The following is a 16,786-nucleotide window of genomic DNA, read 5'->3' on the forward strand; positions in this document are numbered from 1 at the left end:
CGCCACAAACACCCCGCCCCCGCCTCACCGCCACCGCCCTCGCCGAGCGTTAACCCCTCGCCGCCCGCCGCCCGGCTCGGGGGAGGAGGCCGGCCAGGGGGTGGAGTTGTCGCGTCTCCTCCCGGGAGCGCCCGGGCAGACGCCCGGCTTGTTTACAGGCCCCAGGCCTGCCCGCCGCCGCCGCCGCGCAGGCCCGCACCGCCCGCCCGCCCGCCGTCGGCCCAAGCGCCGCACTTACCCGGAGCAGCCGCAGGCGGGCAGGTCCCTGGTCGGCCGAGGCAGCGGCGGCGGCAGCCGGGGAGGGGGTCACCGCGGCGGCGGCGGCGGCAGCCGGGGAGGGGGTCACCGCGGCAGCGGCGGGCCAGGTCAGGCCGGGGAGGGGGCGGAGGAGGGGAGGAGCCGGGTTGCGTCCGGGCCCCCGGCTCTCGGCGCCCTCGCGGCTCAGATCATCCGGGCGTTGGAGAGGGAGGCAGAGAGCGGGTCCCGGAGGAGGAGGAGGAAGAGCCGAGGATTCATCGCTTTCGCGCCTCACCTGTCTAGCGTCCCCCCACCCCCCCTCCCCAACCACCCGTTCCGGAGCAGCAGCCGCCTGAGGACCCGAAGCTGCGGGCCGGACCGGCGCCGAGACCACTGCTCTCTACCTCCCGCGCGCGCTCCCGTCCCTAGCGCCGCCGCCGCCGCCGCCGCCGCCTCTAGCGCGGCCCCGCGCAGGCGCGCTCACGACCGCGTCGCCCCTCCCCCACCCTCCGCTCGCCCCGCCCCGCTGGCTCCACCGCCGCTACAGCTGCGGCGCGGCGAGCAGCTACAGAGACCCGGATGTCGTTGGGCAGGAACTGCGGCGAAGGCTGGCGGGCGGGGGAGGGGCCGCCACAGATGACGTCACTGCCCTACCCAGCCTCTTTCTCCGCTGCTGCCGCCGCCGCCGTCCCCTTGCGGCCTGGAGCACCAGGCTGAAGCCGAAGGGAGCGGGGTCCGGATAGCAGCGAGGACTCGGGCCTTCACGTTCTGGCGTCAGGGACTGGACAGAATGTGCGACTATTCGGTGCCCAGTAGATGGACAGCCCCTCCATGCCTGGCCCTTGGCCAAGTAGGGACTTGGAAGCTACCCCTACGGCGTCCGCGCCCCGAGCCCTGGCTTTCTACCGGCCTGCAGATACAAACCCCACTCCCTGCGAAGATGGTGTACACGCAGCCCCGATCACAGACCCGGAGCTGTCCACCCTTCTTGGGCGCCGTCGCGGTCTGGCCGCTGCCCTTCGAACCCATGATGGATCCCAGGCAGCTGCCGGACCCCCCTACCCCAGAGTCCCACGCCTCCAGAGCCTTCCTCTCCCAGTGACCCCAGGAAGCCCAAGCAGGTGCCACGGCCACACACCTCGCGTCCCGAAGGGCAGAGACACGCACACTACCACCGCCCACCCACGTGCGAGTGCAGCTGATTCACGCACGGGGCACATGCTCTTTCTGGCAGGTTTTCCCTCTGTAGCTCAGGGGATTCCACATTGTATTTATTTGCACATGTTAGATAATCACGTGATTCTGTCCCAGGGGACCTCCAATGACCTCCAATGAGGTAGGTGAAGGAAATAGGATTTTTCAAAATCAGGAGAATAATCAGAAACATAACAGCTGCTTCTGTTAAGAGGTAGAGATGAGCTAAAGTTAATAGAAACTGCACGTGCCGGCTGCCAAAATCCAGTTCAGCTAGCTAGAAAACCCGACCCACGCTGCTTGCAGACGCCGGGTATAGAATGACAAACCCTAGGCAGCCAATGAATCGCAGCCTAGGAGCAGTACATCACCAGCATGAGTTCCCATTGGCTGGGGTGCCCTTCCCTCTCTTGTCAGCGGCTTAACCGGTTCACAAATTTGACCTACACATTCACAGGAAAAGAAGTTATAAGAAAAGTCCGTATTTTTAAAAGATGTTCTGATGCACACACAAAACAAAGACTTCACTGTAGAAGGCAGGTTCTTCTACTGGCCAAATTGAGTTCTGGCCAGTAAAAAAGGTAAATTTATGTTGAAGGCCTCTCTGTTTTACTTGAGGAGCTTACTACAGCAATTTGCACCCTACTACTTTCTATCTCCTAAACCATTTTGTTGCCCCAACTCTTAGATCAAAAGCAAACTATTCATTCTTTCTGGCATTCAGCAAGCATTTAACTGCTTTTAAAGTTGTAAAAAGCCATCTCCAATTTTCTCAACATGACTTTGGGGAAGGTTCTGTTTCCTTTACTTTTAGACCTAGAACCTAACAACAGGATCAAATGTATAATCGCCAGTCACTGGCAAACCAAATCGTCAAGGAACGCAAAAATTACTCAATATCTTTGGGGTTAGAATTTCTTAGAAGAAGATGAACATGGATCATTTCCAGATATACAAAATAAAAATAAAATTCACTATGCATTTGGTCTCAGTATCATCTGAGGATACATTTCCTAATTCTCCACATACCTCCCCACCCCCCCAAAAAAAATTAGATCAAAGATCTTTGAAACGCTACCTTTTTGGAATCCTTAGTAGTCCAGACAAGTAACAGCATGAGTAGCGTGCTGGTGGACTCATTAACATTCTGAACTAGAAAAGCTCATGTGGCAACCATTTGGAGCGCTCTTAAAAGACAAATTTTCTTATTCGTAAGCAGAAGTTGGGTCACTAGTGAGAATAGTGGACAGTAGAAAACTTGAAAAGCCTGCCTATCTTTCTGCTTCCTTCCTTTAGGCTTCCACACCTTTCTTCTCTCTGTTCTGCACTTGGAGAATCTGGGTCAATTGTAGCAGAAGAGGGAGAGAAATAGAAAATATGAACGGAAAGAGGTTTGCAAGGAGTCTACACAGTGTACAGTCTGCCGATGAAGCGGCACCTTCCTACTACTTTTTATTTCTGAATACAGCTTGCTGGGACATTTTGGTATGAACTGGGAAGCTCATGGGTAATAAGATTAACATTTTAAAATTCGAAACGAAGATATGAATATTGTCTGATTACCTATGTTTAATATCATCATATCCCCTTTTATTAAACCTTCTGCTAAGGTGGGGGGACTAATAGAAGGGAAAAAGAACATTGAAAAAACAGGATTGAAAGTTATCTTCTGAACTGTAAGACTTTGCCAGGCCTCCTACACATATTTGGGATGTTCATAGTAAGATTTTAGTGGGAATATATTGCCACGATGATAACATTTTAGTAATTTTTATAGGTATATTATAAAATTATCTTGCTCTGCTTTGGAAATCTGTTTATATTTCTTTTTTTTTTTTTTTTTTTTTTTGAGACGGAGTCTCGCTCTGTCTCCCAGGCTGGAGTGCAGTGGCCGGATCTCAGCTCACTGCAAGCTCCGCCTCCCGGGTTCACGCCATTCTCCTGCCTCAGCCTCCCGAGTAGCTGGGACTACAGGCGCCTGCCACCTCGCCCGGCTAAGTTTTTGTATTTTTAGTAGAGACGGGGTTTCACTGTGTTAGCCAGGATGGTCTCGATCTCCTGACCTCGTGATCCGCCCGTCTCGGCCTCCCAAAGTGCTGGGATTACAGGCTTGAGCCACCGCGCCCGGCCGGAAATCTGTTTATATTTCAATTAACAAAGAAAAATATTATCTACAAGACTGGCTTTAAAGTCCTGAATTTAGCGTGTGTTGATAGCCTAGTAATTGGGAGGCTTGGGGTGAGGACAGGGGTTGTAGTGTGGAGTCTAAAGTTCAATCTGGTCAGCAATACTTTCTTTCCCTTTCCTCCATAATTGTGACTTAAAAAAAAAAAGATTTACATTCCTGTTCCCAAATTACTCTCCAGGAGAGTCACCCTTGAGGCAGACTTACCTGGACCTCTCAAAATATATGTCAGTAATTGAGTGACTCCCTCAGGAGGCTAGTATTTGAGAATACCCCTCACCATCCTTTTACACTGAAGCCAGTCACTACTTGAGAGTTAGAAAGCCAACCAGAACATAGGTTCAACAATTCCTTCCTCCCTCACTACCTGTTTTGTATTTTTTTCTCTCACACATCCTCTTCATTTGGTTTCTTCTTTTCTCGTTTCTCCTTCTCTCTCTTCTCTTTTTCTTCTCTTCTCTTTTTGCCTTCTTCGCCCTTCTCTTCCCCATTCTTGTCTTCTCTCTTTTCATTAGCTTAGTACAAATTGTAGCTTCTGCCACCCATTTTGTCCCAGAGCAGAACATGCGAGCAGACAGTGCCCCAAATGAATTTCATTCAGGGAGAGGGTGTACCCCCTACCTCAGCCCTCCTTCCTCCCTCCCCTACATCATAATGTGTTATGAGAAACTTAGCTGCATAGAGGACTGTTACAGAATGAAAAGGATGAGAGAATCCTGTCCTGTGTGACATCACTGGGGCAGCCCCATTAGGGCGGGGCAGAGGGGAGCAGCCACCAGTCTTAGGCTACCACTGTGGCTCATCCTGGGGCCTGAGAGAAACCTGGGCAACTGTGAACACCACAGGCCAAGCCTTGGATAGTCTTTAGGGTAGGCTTTTACTTCAAGATAGCCGTATATGGCCACAGCCTTACAGTACTAGCATGGATTTTGTCAGATAAGTTCATCTGTTCATCAGACAGCTATTGTGCACCAAGCACTATGTAGGACACTGGAGGTAGATAATGACATCAATGGGCAAGACCTACCCACAAAGAGCCAACATAATAATAAGAGGCATAGACAAATAAGTCAACAGATAGACAGGAAATTACATACTGTGATCCACGCTGTGAAGAAAATAAATAAGGAAACAGATCGGGGAGATGACTTGAGACAGCTATTCAGTGCAAACCTCTCTAAGAAGGCAGCATTTGATCTAAAGGATGAGAAGGAGTCAGCTTCCTAATTAGGGGAGAACTTTCCAGGTAGAGGGGTTAGCATGGGCAAAGGGTCTGATGTGGAAAAGAGCTTGGCAGAAAAGAGTTTTCTACAGCCCAAAGACAAGTTCAACAAACTCAAGGCAAATAGTTTATAGTCATTTAAGTTTCAAGAGTGTTTCAATGTGGACATTAGGGATATTTAATTTATAATCAGGAAACCACATTTTATGGAGGGGTATAACTTGGTGAGTTGATCTGGTACAAAAAGCAAACCAACTTTAAAAAAAAATAAAAATTAAAAATAGTCTGGGTGCAGTGGCTCACAGCTGTAATCCCAGGACTTTGGGAGGCCAAAGCAAGTGGATCACTTGAGGCCAGGAGTTCAAGACCAGCCTGGCCAACATGGGGAACCCCCGTCTCTACTGAAAGTACAAAATTAGCCAGGCCTGGTGGTGCACACCTGTAATCCCAGCTACTTGGGAGACTGAGGCAGGAGAATCACAGGCAGGAGAATCGTTGGAACTTGGGAGGTGGAGGTTGCAGTGGGCTGAGATCACGCCCCTGGACCCCAGGCTGGGTGACAGAAAAAAAAGCACCTTTATTCAACTATTGAAATTGAGAAGCATTCCATAACCCCAGGGAAGACCCATCAGACAATCCAGCAGCAGCTAGAAAAGAGTGAATTATAAGCTTCAAATAAATAGTTTTCCTCGCAATGTAGGTAGCTGTTTGTATTAAGTAAAGGCTAGCACAAATTTGAGTGGGCTTCTTCAGAACAATTCTGGGTGTTTTCTGTCTATTCTGGGCATTACAGAAGATCTCAAACTAAATCATACCTTTGAAAGTAGCAACACACTGCATCCTTAACAATGGTGGCCTGGTTGAAAACAGTGATGAAAACACCGCATGTTCTCACTCATAGGTGGGAACTGAACAATGAGATCACTTGGACTCAGGAAGGGGAACATCACACACAGGGGCCTATCATGGGGAGGGGGGAGGGGGGAGGGATTGCACTGGGAGTTATACCTGATGTAAATGACGAGTTGATGGGTGCAGCACACCAACATGGCACAAGTATACATATGTAACAAACCTGCACGTTATGCACATGTACCCTACAACTTAAAGTATAATAATAATAAATAAATTAAAAAAAAAAAAAAGAAAACAGTGATGAAATGGTCATCATAATAAAGCCTTTTATCTGTACCTGACTCTGCAGTTTACAAAGCACTATCATACAGACTAACCAGTTTAATCCTCTCAAAAACCCTTGCAGGTAGACAAGGCAAGGACTCTTAATCTCCTCCTTTACAGAAGAGAAAACGGGTCACAGAAATTCATGACAGGTACCCAGGTTTGTCCCCTGTATGATACTGAGCATCATCACTTTTACATGCTGGTAGTAAAGGCAGCAGGAGTGGAAAGAGTGCTGAACTTAGTTCCGGTCAGTGGTATGGAGAGCTGGTCTGTACTGGCTCATGACAGCAGATTATTAAATTTTCAGGAATTTTGCCTGCTGTTTGTTAAATACTCTTTATTAAAAATTAAATGATATAGGCTGGGTGCAGTGGCTCATGCCTATAATCCCAGCATTTTGGGAGGCTGAGGTGGGCAGATCACCCGAGGTCTGGAGTTTGAGATCAGCCTGGCCAACATGGTGAAACCCCATCTCTACTAAAAACAAAAATTAGCCAGGTGTGGTGGCAGGAGCCTGTAATCCCAGCTACTTGGTAGGCTGAGGCAGGAGAATTGCTTGAACCCAGGAGGCAGAGGTTGCAGTGAGCTGAGATTGTGCCATTACACTCCAGCCTGGGTGACAGAGTGAGACCCCGTCTCAAAAATAAATAAATAAATAAAAATAAAAGTAGAAATAAAAATTAAATTATATAAACTTCCAATGAAATAAATTTTAAACAAAGGTAGTATGTGATAAAAATATCACTTCCAAATTATGTTAATACATTTTACTATTGTTTTTGTTCTTTAGGCAATTTACATGCATTGTGTCTGCATGGTGGAAATTCCCTATAATACGTAATTGTACATCTCTTCCCAATACCACATTTAGTGAGTTTCCTTTGGTAGCTTGATCAGCAGACATCACACTTGAGGGCTTCACTTATTACTTTGTTGGTTGTGGGCTAGACCAGGGGTGTCCAACTTTTGCTTCCCTTGGCCACATTGGCAGAAGAAAAATAGTCCTGGGCCACACATAGGATACACTAACACTAACGATACCTGGTGAGCTGATACAAAACAAAACAAAACAAAATCACTCGCACACACAAAATCTCATAATGTTTTAAGAAAGTTTACGGATTTGTGTTGGGTTGCATTCAAAGCCATCCTGGACTGTATGAGTCCTACAGTCCAAGAGTTGGACAAGCTTGGTCTAGGCTTAAGTGACAGAGAAAATGTTTTATGAAGATTAAATGTTAAAGATATGTTGTGTCTATAACTGTTACATTGTGAATAGCACAAAAACATTCAATTTAGCAATGAAGTCACTCACATCATTGACTAATAAGTTCTAACATACATATTTGTTGTTTTATTTTTATCTTAAATGAAAATATTAACCAATAGCCATGTTGGAACTACATTTGGAAGGTGGTTGTTAAACATTTCCCAGCACACACCTGGATCTACATCTGCTGTGTCAATTGAACCACTCACTGGTTCTGTGACCTCAGGCAAGTCATTTAAATTATTAGCCTTGGTTTTATCCTCCACGAAATACTTCCTCCTAAACTGTGTTGTGAAAATTAGAATAGATGAGGCACCCTTGGAAAGATGACTGACGCGGTTGGTTGCCCCACCACTTCCTACTACTTGGCAGAGCCTCCTCGTTTGCAGATCCTTCTCACACTACAGCCTGGATATGGATGCATGCTCTCTCACCCTCCTTTGTAGCTTAGAGCAGAGCATACCAATCTATGTGCCAGCATACCCTGGTATGTCTCAGATGGGTCATAGATGTGATTAGGTATTGATCCCTTAAGCCCTTGGGACATTCAAGTGAGGCTGAGCTGCTGAAGCCCTGGGATGGTATGACTGGCCACAAGCAACATTACCCAGGTACCCCTCTGTGTCACAAAAACTTTATCTTTCTATTTGTGTCATGGTGTGAAAAAATTGAGAAGCACTGCCTGTGGACATAGAGAGGTAGCCCAATTCTGGATAAAGGGACTTGAGAAACCTTGAGGGGATAGAGGGGTTTTCTTCCCTGATAAGAAGAATCACAGGAGAGAAAATGCCTTCCTCAGCCATGTGTTGTTACTTCTGTATGTAAGCCTGGAATTTCAAAGTTATCTTGCAAAGAACCAAGGTAATGTAGAGAAAAGAACTGATAGCAAGTGGCTGGGTCTTTCACATTGTAAAGCCATTGAGCCATCCCTGCAATTGCCCACCTTGGGAATTTATTTTTAAGAATGGTAATAAATGCTCCTCATTGTTTAAACTACTTTGATTTTTGTATTTGGTTATTCATAATTTAAAACACCCAAATCCAATAGAAGAACTGGTACATCCCTGACACCTAATGAGTGCTCAGTGTGGTTAGTTAATCACCAAATTAGATCTTTTGCCTTTAGAAAAGCTGCCACGGTCAAATGTGTGTTGATCTTATTTTTCTTAAATATTTAAGAAACGTGTTCAGTAACTAGATTAACTTTTAATATTTATCTTGATTCTCTTCTAAATGTGTTTTTACTGTATAATAAAAGCAATAATTGAACAATGACATCATTTTAAGCCTAACAGCAACTAGATACAAAGATGTTGATATGCATTTTCTCTTCTTGAAGGATCTAGACAAACTGGAGCACCATTACATGAAAAAGGTTAAAGAATCAATGTTCTGCAGAATAGAACTAGAATCAATTCATGGGAATTGATTCAGAGAAGATCATTTTAGTTCAATATAAAAAGAGGGCCTAGAATGTGCCAAGCTCCATACAATGTCCCTCATGAGGTTATTTAATTCTCACAACAACTTTGCAAAAAAAGAAACTATTTTTTTCCCCCATTTTACAAAGGAGGAAGCTAAAGCTGTGAAAAAGAGCTATTTTGCAAGCCTAGGACCATCTGATTCCAAAATTCCCACTCTTTCTGTTGCAAATTCTGGCTAAGCTTTCCAGAGACGACTTGCTTTCCCTTGAGGCCCTTTCAGTGCATTGTCCCATGGAAAACAAAAAGCCCAACAATGACATCTTTACCAAAGATGCCTTAGGGAGATGGGAGAAGAGTTATAATGCACATTACACAGCAAAATATTTCTTAAGCTCCATGTAAAATTGTTTTTTTCTTAGAGTTTTGCTTCCAGCAGTCACTTCCTCCATTCTCCTGCTCTCTTCACATAAGAAAAACTTCTATCCTGCCTTCTCCTAATATACTTTCCTGCACATTTCTTAAAAATCCCACATAAGGCAAAAGCTAAGGCAATATCCATCGACACCTCCACACCTACCACATGTCCGTGGAGAGCTTCAAGTCATCCTGCTACTGGTAGAAACACGGCAGAGGCCTCTTTGTAGAGAAGTGGCAGGTAGAATTCAGGTTAGCACCAGAATCTGAAAACTCCAGCTCCTTTGGTAGGTAGGGGCCAGGCTGGTAATATAAATGTTAGATCAGGCTGGGTCTGATTGCAAAGTAAAGTATGACATGGGTGGGCAGCGTGAGAGAGGGGCTGAAGGAGAGGTTACTTTAGATGCTCAGGGAAAGCCTGTGAGAGGAGGTGGCAGCTGGGCAGACCTGAATGGCAGGAAGAAGCCACCTTAGAATATCTGGGGGAAGAATGTCCCAGGAACGGGCAGAGGCCCTGTGGTGGAAGTGAGCTTGGCGTGTCCAGGAAAGACAATTCTGAGATGTCTGGGCATGCTGAGGGAAGGAGGGTATGATATAGGCAGGGTGCCTATAGGCCACAGTAAGGATTTTTAAAAATCTTATTCTAAGTGTGATGGAAAACCACTGGAGGTTTTTATGCAGAGTAATGACATGATCCGATCTGTGCATTGCTCTTGCTGCACTGTAAAGAAGAGATTTTAGGAAAGCAAAAGTGGAGGCAGAAAAATCCTTTCATGTCAGTTTAATATATCCTTAAAGAGAAGGCGAAATTTGCTTTCAGCTTTAAATGACATAGAGATTACATTTTGGTGGTAGGAATGTGGTCTTTTACAGAGCTTTTGTTACTGGGGTTCATGTTTCCATTTTCTGGGAACTATTAATATATATGGATATTTTTGCCAGTAACTCAAGTAACCTTGGCTGGTAAATTTCATAAAATGTTGCAAGAAGTATCTTGTGGGAAGGCCAGGTTAAGTGTAGGTAAAATAGAAGCTCACTTAAGTGGTTCGATTTCAGGTCAATACTTGTTACCCCCCAAAATATTCTCCAGGAACCACTCAGTATTCTCCCAAACACATCTAATATTCCATAAATTAATTTATGCCTTGTGCTATCCAGTGAAGATGATAGTCAAGGTGCCTTTACCTAAGGCAGATATTTTCATCTTGATATAAAAGTCTTGAGATCCTTTGCAGAGACAAGTTTTAATACTTGGGAAGCAAGCTGCCTTGACATGTATTGATGAGATGGGGTAAAATAAATTAAGAAAGGATTTAGTAAAGACCTCAATAATGTCAAAGATGAATTCAACTTCTTACATACTGTGTTCAGATTTGTTGTTGCTCATGGACATATAGAACAAATACATACACTTCATATGTTGAGTCTTTGTTGCTATTAGATTTTTTTTTTTTTTTTTTTTTTGAGATGGAATCTCGCTGTTATCAGCCCGGGCTGGAGTGCAATGGCACAATCTTGGCTCACTGCAACCTCTACCTCCCAGGTTCCAGCAATTCTCCTGCCTCAGCCTCCCGAGTAGCCGAGATTATAGGCGCCCACCACCACACCCTGCTCATTTTTTTGTATTTTTAGTAGAGACGGGGTTTCACCACATAGGCCATGCTGGTCTCAAACTCCTGACCTCAGGTGATCCACCCACCTCGGCCTCCCAAAATAGTGGGATTACAGGCATGAGTCACTGCTCCCAGCCTAGATTTTCTTTATTTCATTTAATGGTCTTAGTCAGGGTTCTCTAGAGGGACAGAACTAATGGAACAGATATACACATAAAGAGGAGTTTATTAAGTATTAACTCACACTATCACAAGGTCCCACAATAGGCCATCTGCTGGCTGAGGAGCAAGGAGAACCAATATGAGTTTCAAAACTGAAGAACTTGGAGTCCGACGTTTGAGGGCAGAAAGCATCCAGCACGGGAGAAAGATGTAGGCTGGGAGGTTAGGTCAGTCTCTCTTTTCACATTTTTCTCCCTGCTTATATTCTAGCTGCGTCAGCAGCTGATTAGATGGTGCCCACCCAGATTAAGGGTAGGTCTGCCTTTCACAGCCCACTGACTCAAATGTTAATCTCCTTTGGCAACACTCTCACAGACACACCCAGGATCAATACTTTGCATCCTTCAATCCAATCAAGTTGACAGTATTAACCATCACAGTCTATATTGGTAGTCTTCAAAGTAAACCCAGAATAGCCCTTTGGAAAAGAACTATAACTAATTTTATTTTTAATTTTATAACTAGTACATTTTAGCCACCCAGTAAATGTTTCATAATAAAAATTATTATGGCCATTATATTACAGCTGCAGAATCTGTAGACTCTATATAAATGAACCAAAACAGCAACTTCCATAACACTGTCAAATTCAGCCTATGCATTAGATGGTGTAAATCATAAGCCACCAGAAAGAATAATTCATCAAACCAAGTGTTAGTTAAGAATCTACTATGTGTCAGTGGGCGTGGTGGCTCATGCTTGTCATCCCAGCATTTTGGGAGGCTGAGGTGGGCGGATCACTTGAAGTAAGGAGTTTGAGACCAACCTGGCCAACATGGTGAAACCCCATCTCTACTAAAAAAATAAAAAAAAAAAAAAAATTAGCCGAGTATGGTGATGGGCACCTGTAATCCCAGATACCTGGGAGGCTGAGGCAGGAGAATCACTTGAATCCAGGAAGTGGAGGTTGCAGTGAGCTGAGATCATGCCAGTGCACTCAAGCCTGGGTCACAGAGCAAGACTCCATCTCAAAAGAAAAATAAAAAAGAATCTACTATGTGTCAAACATCATCAAATGTAGATGTAAAAAATAGACAGTAGTGCCCCCTTTATCTGCAGGGATCTGTTCCAAGACCCTCAGTGGATGTTTGAAACTGTGGATAGTACTGAACCCTATATGAACTATGTTTTTACCTATATATACATACCTATGACAAAGTTTAATTTACAAATCAGGCATAGTAAGAGATTAACAACAGTAACATAATAAAGTCAAACATTTATAACAACATCCTGTAATAAAAGCTATATGAATTTGGTCTCTCTCTCTCCCTGTCTCTCAAAATATCATATTGTACTGTACTCACCCTTCTCTTGTGATGATGTGAGATGATAAAATGCCTACATGAGAAGATGAAGTGAGGTGAATAACACAGCATTAGGCTACTATTGACCTTCTCATGATTAGAAGGAGGATTGTCTGTTTTGGGTGATTCTAAATCATCAAGCTATGAAACGTCAATGGTTGAATATCAGGAGCCGATGATGTCTGGAAATTTCTCTTTAATATTTTTGGACCACAGTTGACCACAAGTAACAGAAACTATGGAAAATGAAACTCCAAAGGGGGGACTACTATATTGCAAACTATTTACCAGGCTCTAATATATATCATATAAATGCTATTATAAATATCTGTTGGAAATAATTTGTTGTTCAAATGATACTTTATGACCATTCTAGGTTCTTAAAAGAAATAATAAGATATATGCATCTGAACTTTTAAAGAACTGTATGTACGTTTCTTGGGGGACATAAAAGTACTGACCTTTGTTCAAGTAGGCAAGATACACAAAACTCTCTTGTGTTGTCAGTCACAATAAAAGCATGGAAAGGTTAAAGGGAACAATGTGAGTACTTGAAACATGCGATGCCAAAAGAAAAATCTTGGCTTGATATAAAATACCAGTGACTTATATGGCCTGGTGAGTCATGTGTATCATATCTGGGTTATGTACCCATAAATATTGGCTTAAAGGCAGTCAGACTATTTAGACTGTCATCACTAAAATCATCATCACATGTCAGTTCTGCCTAAATTGAAAAGCAAAAACTGAAATACAGTAGCACACTGAATTGACAACATATAAAATTTCTGCTGTCCTACACTTAAATTCCCAAAGGCAATGTTACAAGAGGGTGTTTAAAAGCCCATGAAATACTCTTTGTAATTCTATCTCATTTGGATGTATCTTTCTTAGTTATTTAATATTAGTTGGAAACCTCTAAGGGCAAGAATTTTCACTGACTTCTCAATACAATTCTTTAGATGATGTAAATCATAACCCACCACATCTGAAAAGAGCCAAGTTAATCAAACACCACATATACAAAGAAAACATAGTGTGTCAAACCCTATTAAAAATGGCAAGAAATGTAAATAATAGCCACAATTTATTGACCAATTGCCATTTGCTAGAATCTTTATCAATCCTGATGATATACCTTCAAGGTAGGTGTTATTGCCTATATTTTACAGATGAGAAACAAAAGCTCACAGAGGTTAAGCTACCTGTCCAAATTTGTAGAGAAAATGAGTAGACAGAATTTGAACCCTGTCTGATTCCAATTTTTGCTGTTTTTAAATAAATATATAAAGCAGATAAGATTTTAGAGATTCTTTAGAGTTGGGAATTTTGCCTATGGGAGAGTTGTAAATTATTATGGCTAGAGGGAAGACTGTGACAAACTTATTTTCCCAAAATAGCCACAACAATATTTCTAGTCCCATATGCTCTTCTAGAACACATGTGTTCTAGAACATACATGTTCTAGAAGAGCAATTCCATTTCCCCATGATGAGTTGGAATAGATGCCCATTTTCCTTAAAGTTAGGTATGCATTTGTACTGTTTTAATGACAGAATAAGGCAGAAGTGGCACTACAGGACAACTGAGGTTAGGTGTTAGAAGGTGTTAACTAACAGGAGACAGAGAAAATTGCAGACTAAGGACCTTAGAAAATCTTCTTCATAAAAGCAATTAGAACACTGGCAAAATGGTCACAATCAGTATTTTTTTCAGAACTCTGAAAATTAGCTTATGGACTTGTGGCAATATCAGAAATATTTATTCAATAAAAATCATTGAATAATGGTAAGAACAGTGAGCTTTGTTGTGTTTTAACTTGCCTTATTTCGGTACTCCACACACTTCCTCTCCCAGTTTCATGGTATGCTTAAAAATGAGCAGCCTGGAATTACAGCAAAAATTAGCAGCCTGACAACCACTGGAAGATGCAGAATAGGGATGGGGCTCCTTCAAAGCCCCATCTCCAGAGAATTGTCATTGTTTGACCTGCCTAGTGGTTCCCTAGAAGACCCCATTCTCAAGGCTGCCTTTATTGACATGACTCAGAGCTTGCTCAGCACAAACAGCCTTTACCCTCCAAATATTTGTCAAAAATGATCAATGATTGTTTAATGTCATGGAAACCTGAAGCAATGGATAACAGCTGAAGCAAACAATAGGCTAACCAAAAAGCTTAAAAATAAAAGTTGGAGAATAATGTGTCCATGGGGAACTTTGAAAAGTGCCAGGCATATTCCTGAGAATCTAGAAGGCTATGTGAATGTTTAAAGCTGTGTGTATGCCCAGGGATGTGTACATGGTCGTGAAAGACCTGAGAAAGCTCTAAACTGTCACCTCTGACTGACTTTAAGGGTCTACACAAGCAAGCAATAAAACCTAAGGCAGAGTTGTATACTGCCTGACTGAGTGTGTCCCAATATGTACACAGAACCCCTTAACAAGCACCGGGAGATTTATTGTTTCTGAGCATTCAAGGAAGTTTCTGTCTCAGGATTAGCGCTACTAAGCTAACTAAGCAGAGACTTCAGTAGTCACACATGACAAAGAATGCAGACTTTATAGAATTTGTTCAGAGAAGTTGCTAAACAAACAACAACAACAAACAGCAACTACAACAAACCCCTGGGAAGAGAGGAAAATCTGATTCCTAGAGTTGCCATGTTATATTATTTAAAACATTTATTTTCAACAAAAAGTTACAAGACATGGTATATTAGGGTTTTCCATAGAAACAACAAATAGGACGTGTGTGTGTGTGTGTGTGTGTGTGTGTGTGTGTGTGTGTGTGTGTGTTTAGCCTAAGAAAATGGCTCATGCTATGATGCAGGCTGAGAAATCCCATGATTTCCGCCATCTACAAGCTGGAGGTCCAGGAAAGCTGATGCTGTAGCTCCAGTCTGAGTCCAAAGGCCTAGTAGTACTGATGATGTAAGTCCCAATTTGAAAACAGCAGAAGACCAATGTTCTAGCTCAAGCAGTCAATCAGAGAGAAAACGCTCTCTTCATCTGTCTTTTTGTTCTATTCAGGGCCTTGACAGATTGGATGATGCCCACCCATATCAAGAAGGCAATCTGCTTTACTCAGTCTACTGATTCAAATGCTAACCTTATCCAGAAATACCCTCACAGACACACCCAGAAATAATGTTTACTAAATACCTGAGCATCTCATGATCCAGTCAAGTAGATGCATAAAATTAACCATCACCTATGAAATAAAACCAGAAGGTATAATTCATACATCAGAAGAAAAAACAGCAGATAGAAACTATCCTGAGGGAAAATCAGGTATTGGACTTACTAGACAAAGGCTTTAAATCAGCTCTTTAAAATATGTTCAAAGAATTAAGGAAACTCATGTCTAAAGAACTGAAAGAAAGCATGAGAACATGATTCACCAAAAAAATATTATTAATGGAGTTAGTGATTATAAAAAAAGAAACAAATTGAAATCCTGGAGTTGAAAGTATAGTAGCTGAAATTAAAAATTGACTGGAGGGCTCCAGCAGCATATTTGAGAATCAGTGAATTTGAAGATAGATCAACTGATATCATCCAGTCTAAGGAACATAAATAAAAAAGAGTAAAGATAAATGAATAGCGCCTCAGAGATCTATAGGACACCATCAAGTGGACCAGTATATTCTTAATAAAAGTCCCATTAAAAAATGAGAGAAAAGTATGAAAGAACATTTGAAAAAAAGCCTAAAACCTCCAAAATTTGATGAAAAACTTGAATGTTTACAGTTAATAAGATTAATAAACTCCAAGTAGAAAAAAACTCAGAGACAGACACAACATAATCAAACTGTCAAAAACCAAAAGCAAAGAAGGACTATTGAGAGCAGCAAGAGAGAAATGACTTATCACATACAGAAATGCTCAATAAGATTTACCACTGATTTCTTTTCTAAAAATATACAAGCCAGAAGTCAGTGGGATGGCATGTTCAAAGTGCTGAAAGGAAAAGACTGTTAACCAAGAGTTCTAGACCAGCAAAACTGTACTTCAAAAATAAAGGAAAAACGAAGGCGTTCTCAGATAAAAAGAAACAAAACTTGAGAGAATTTTTTGCTAGAAAACCATCTCTACAAGAAATGCTAAAGGGAGTTCTTCAGACTGAAACAAAAGGACACTAGAAAGTAACTTGAGTCCATGTGAAGGAATAAAGAGCATGAGTACCTGTAAAAGTAACTGCATAAGTAAATATAAAAGACAGTATAAATGTATTTTTTGCATATAATGCTTTTTATCATATCTGATTTAAAGAACAATCGCATAATGCAATAATTATGAGCCAATGCTGATCAGAATACAATGTATAAGGATTTAATTTGTATAATAATAACAGTGCAAAGGAGAAAGGGTAAATCACTGTCTTCTACCATGGTTGAACTAATGTAAATTAGTGTAAAAGTGTTTCTATTCCTCCACAGCCTCACCAGCATCTATTGTTTCTTGACTTTTTAATAACCACCATTCTGACTGGCATGAGATGGCATCTCGTTATGAT

The 16,786-nt window shown here is 42.5% G+C and overlaps 1 protein-coding gene across 3 annotated transcripts in view; it reads right to left on the bottom strand.

Annotated features, from left to right (window-relative positions):
• Positions 1–4,280, bottom strand: part of LOC105473647 (protein phosphatase, Mg2+/Mn2+ dependent 1A) — a 53,127-nt gene extending 48,847 nt beyond the window's left edge. Inside the window, exon 1 of one of the 3 annotated variants that reach the window (XM_011727551.2) lies at positions 3,984–4,280. In XM_011727551.2, the coding sequence (XP_011725853.1) occupies positions 3,984–4,182 (199 nt within the window). In that variant the 5' untranslated portion in view covers positions 4,183–4,280. Of the gene's footprint in view, positions 1–238; positions 382–3,983 lie in introns of those variants that run through there. The other 2 variants (XM_011727549.2, XM_011727550.2) reach the window with 2 other exon arrangements.
• Positions 4,281–16,786: the final 12,506 nt, after the last annotated feature.

This window comes from Macaca nemestrina, chromosome 7 (genome assembly GCF_043159975.1).
Source record: "Macaca nemestrina isolate mMacNem1 chromosome 7, mMacNem.hap1, whole genome shotgun sequence".
Taxonomy (NCBI): domain Eukaryota; kingdom Metazoa; phylum Chordata; class Mammalia; order Primates; family Cercopithecidae; genus Macaca; species Macaca nemestrina.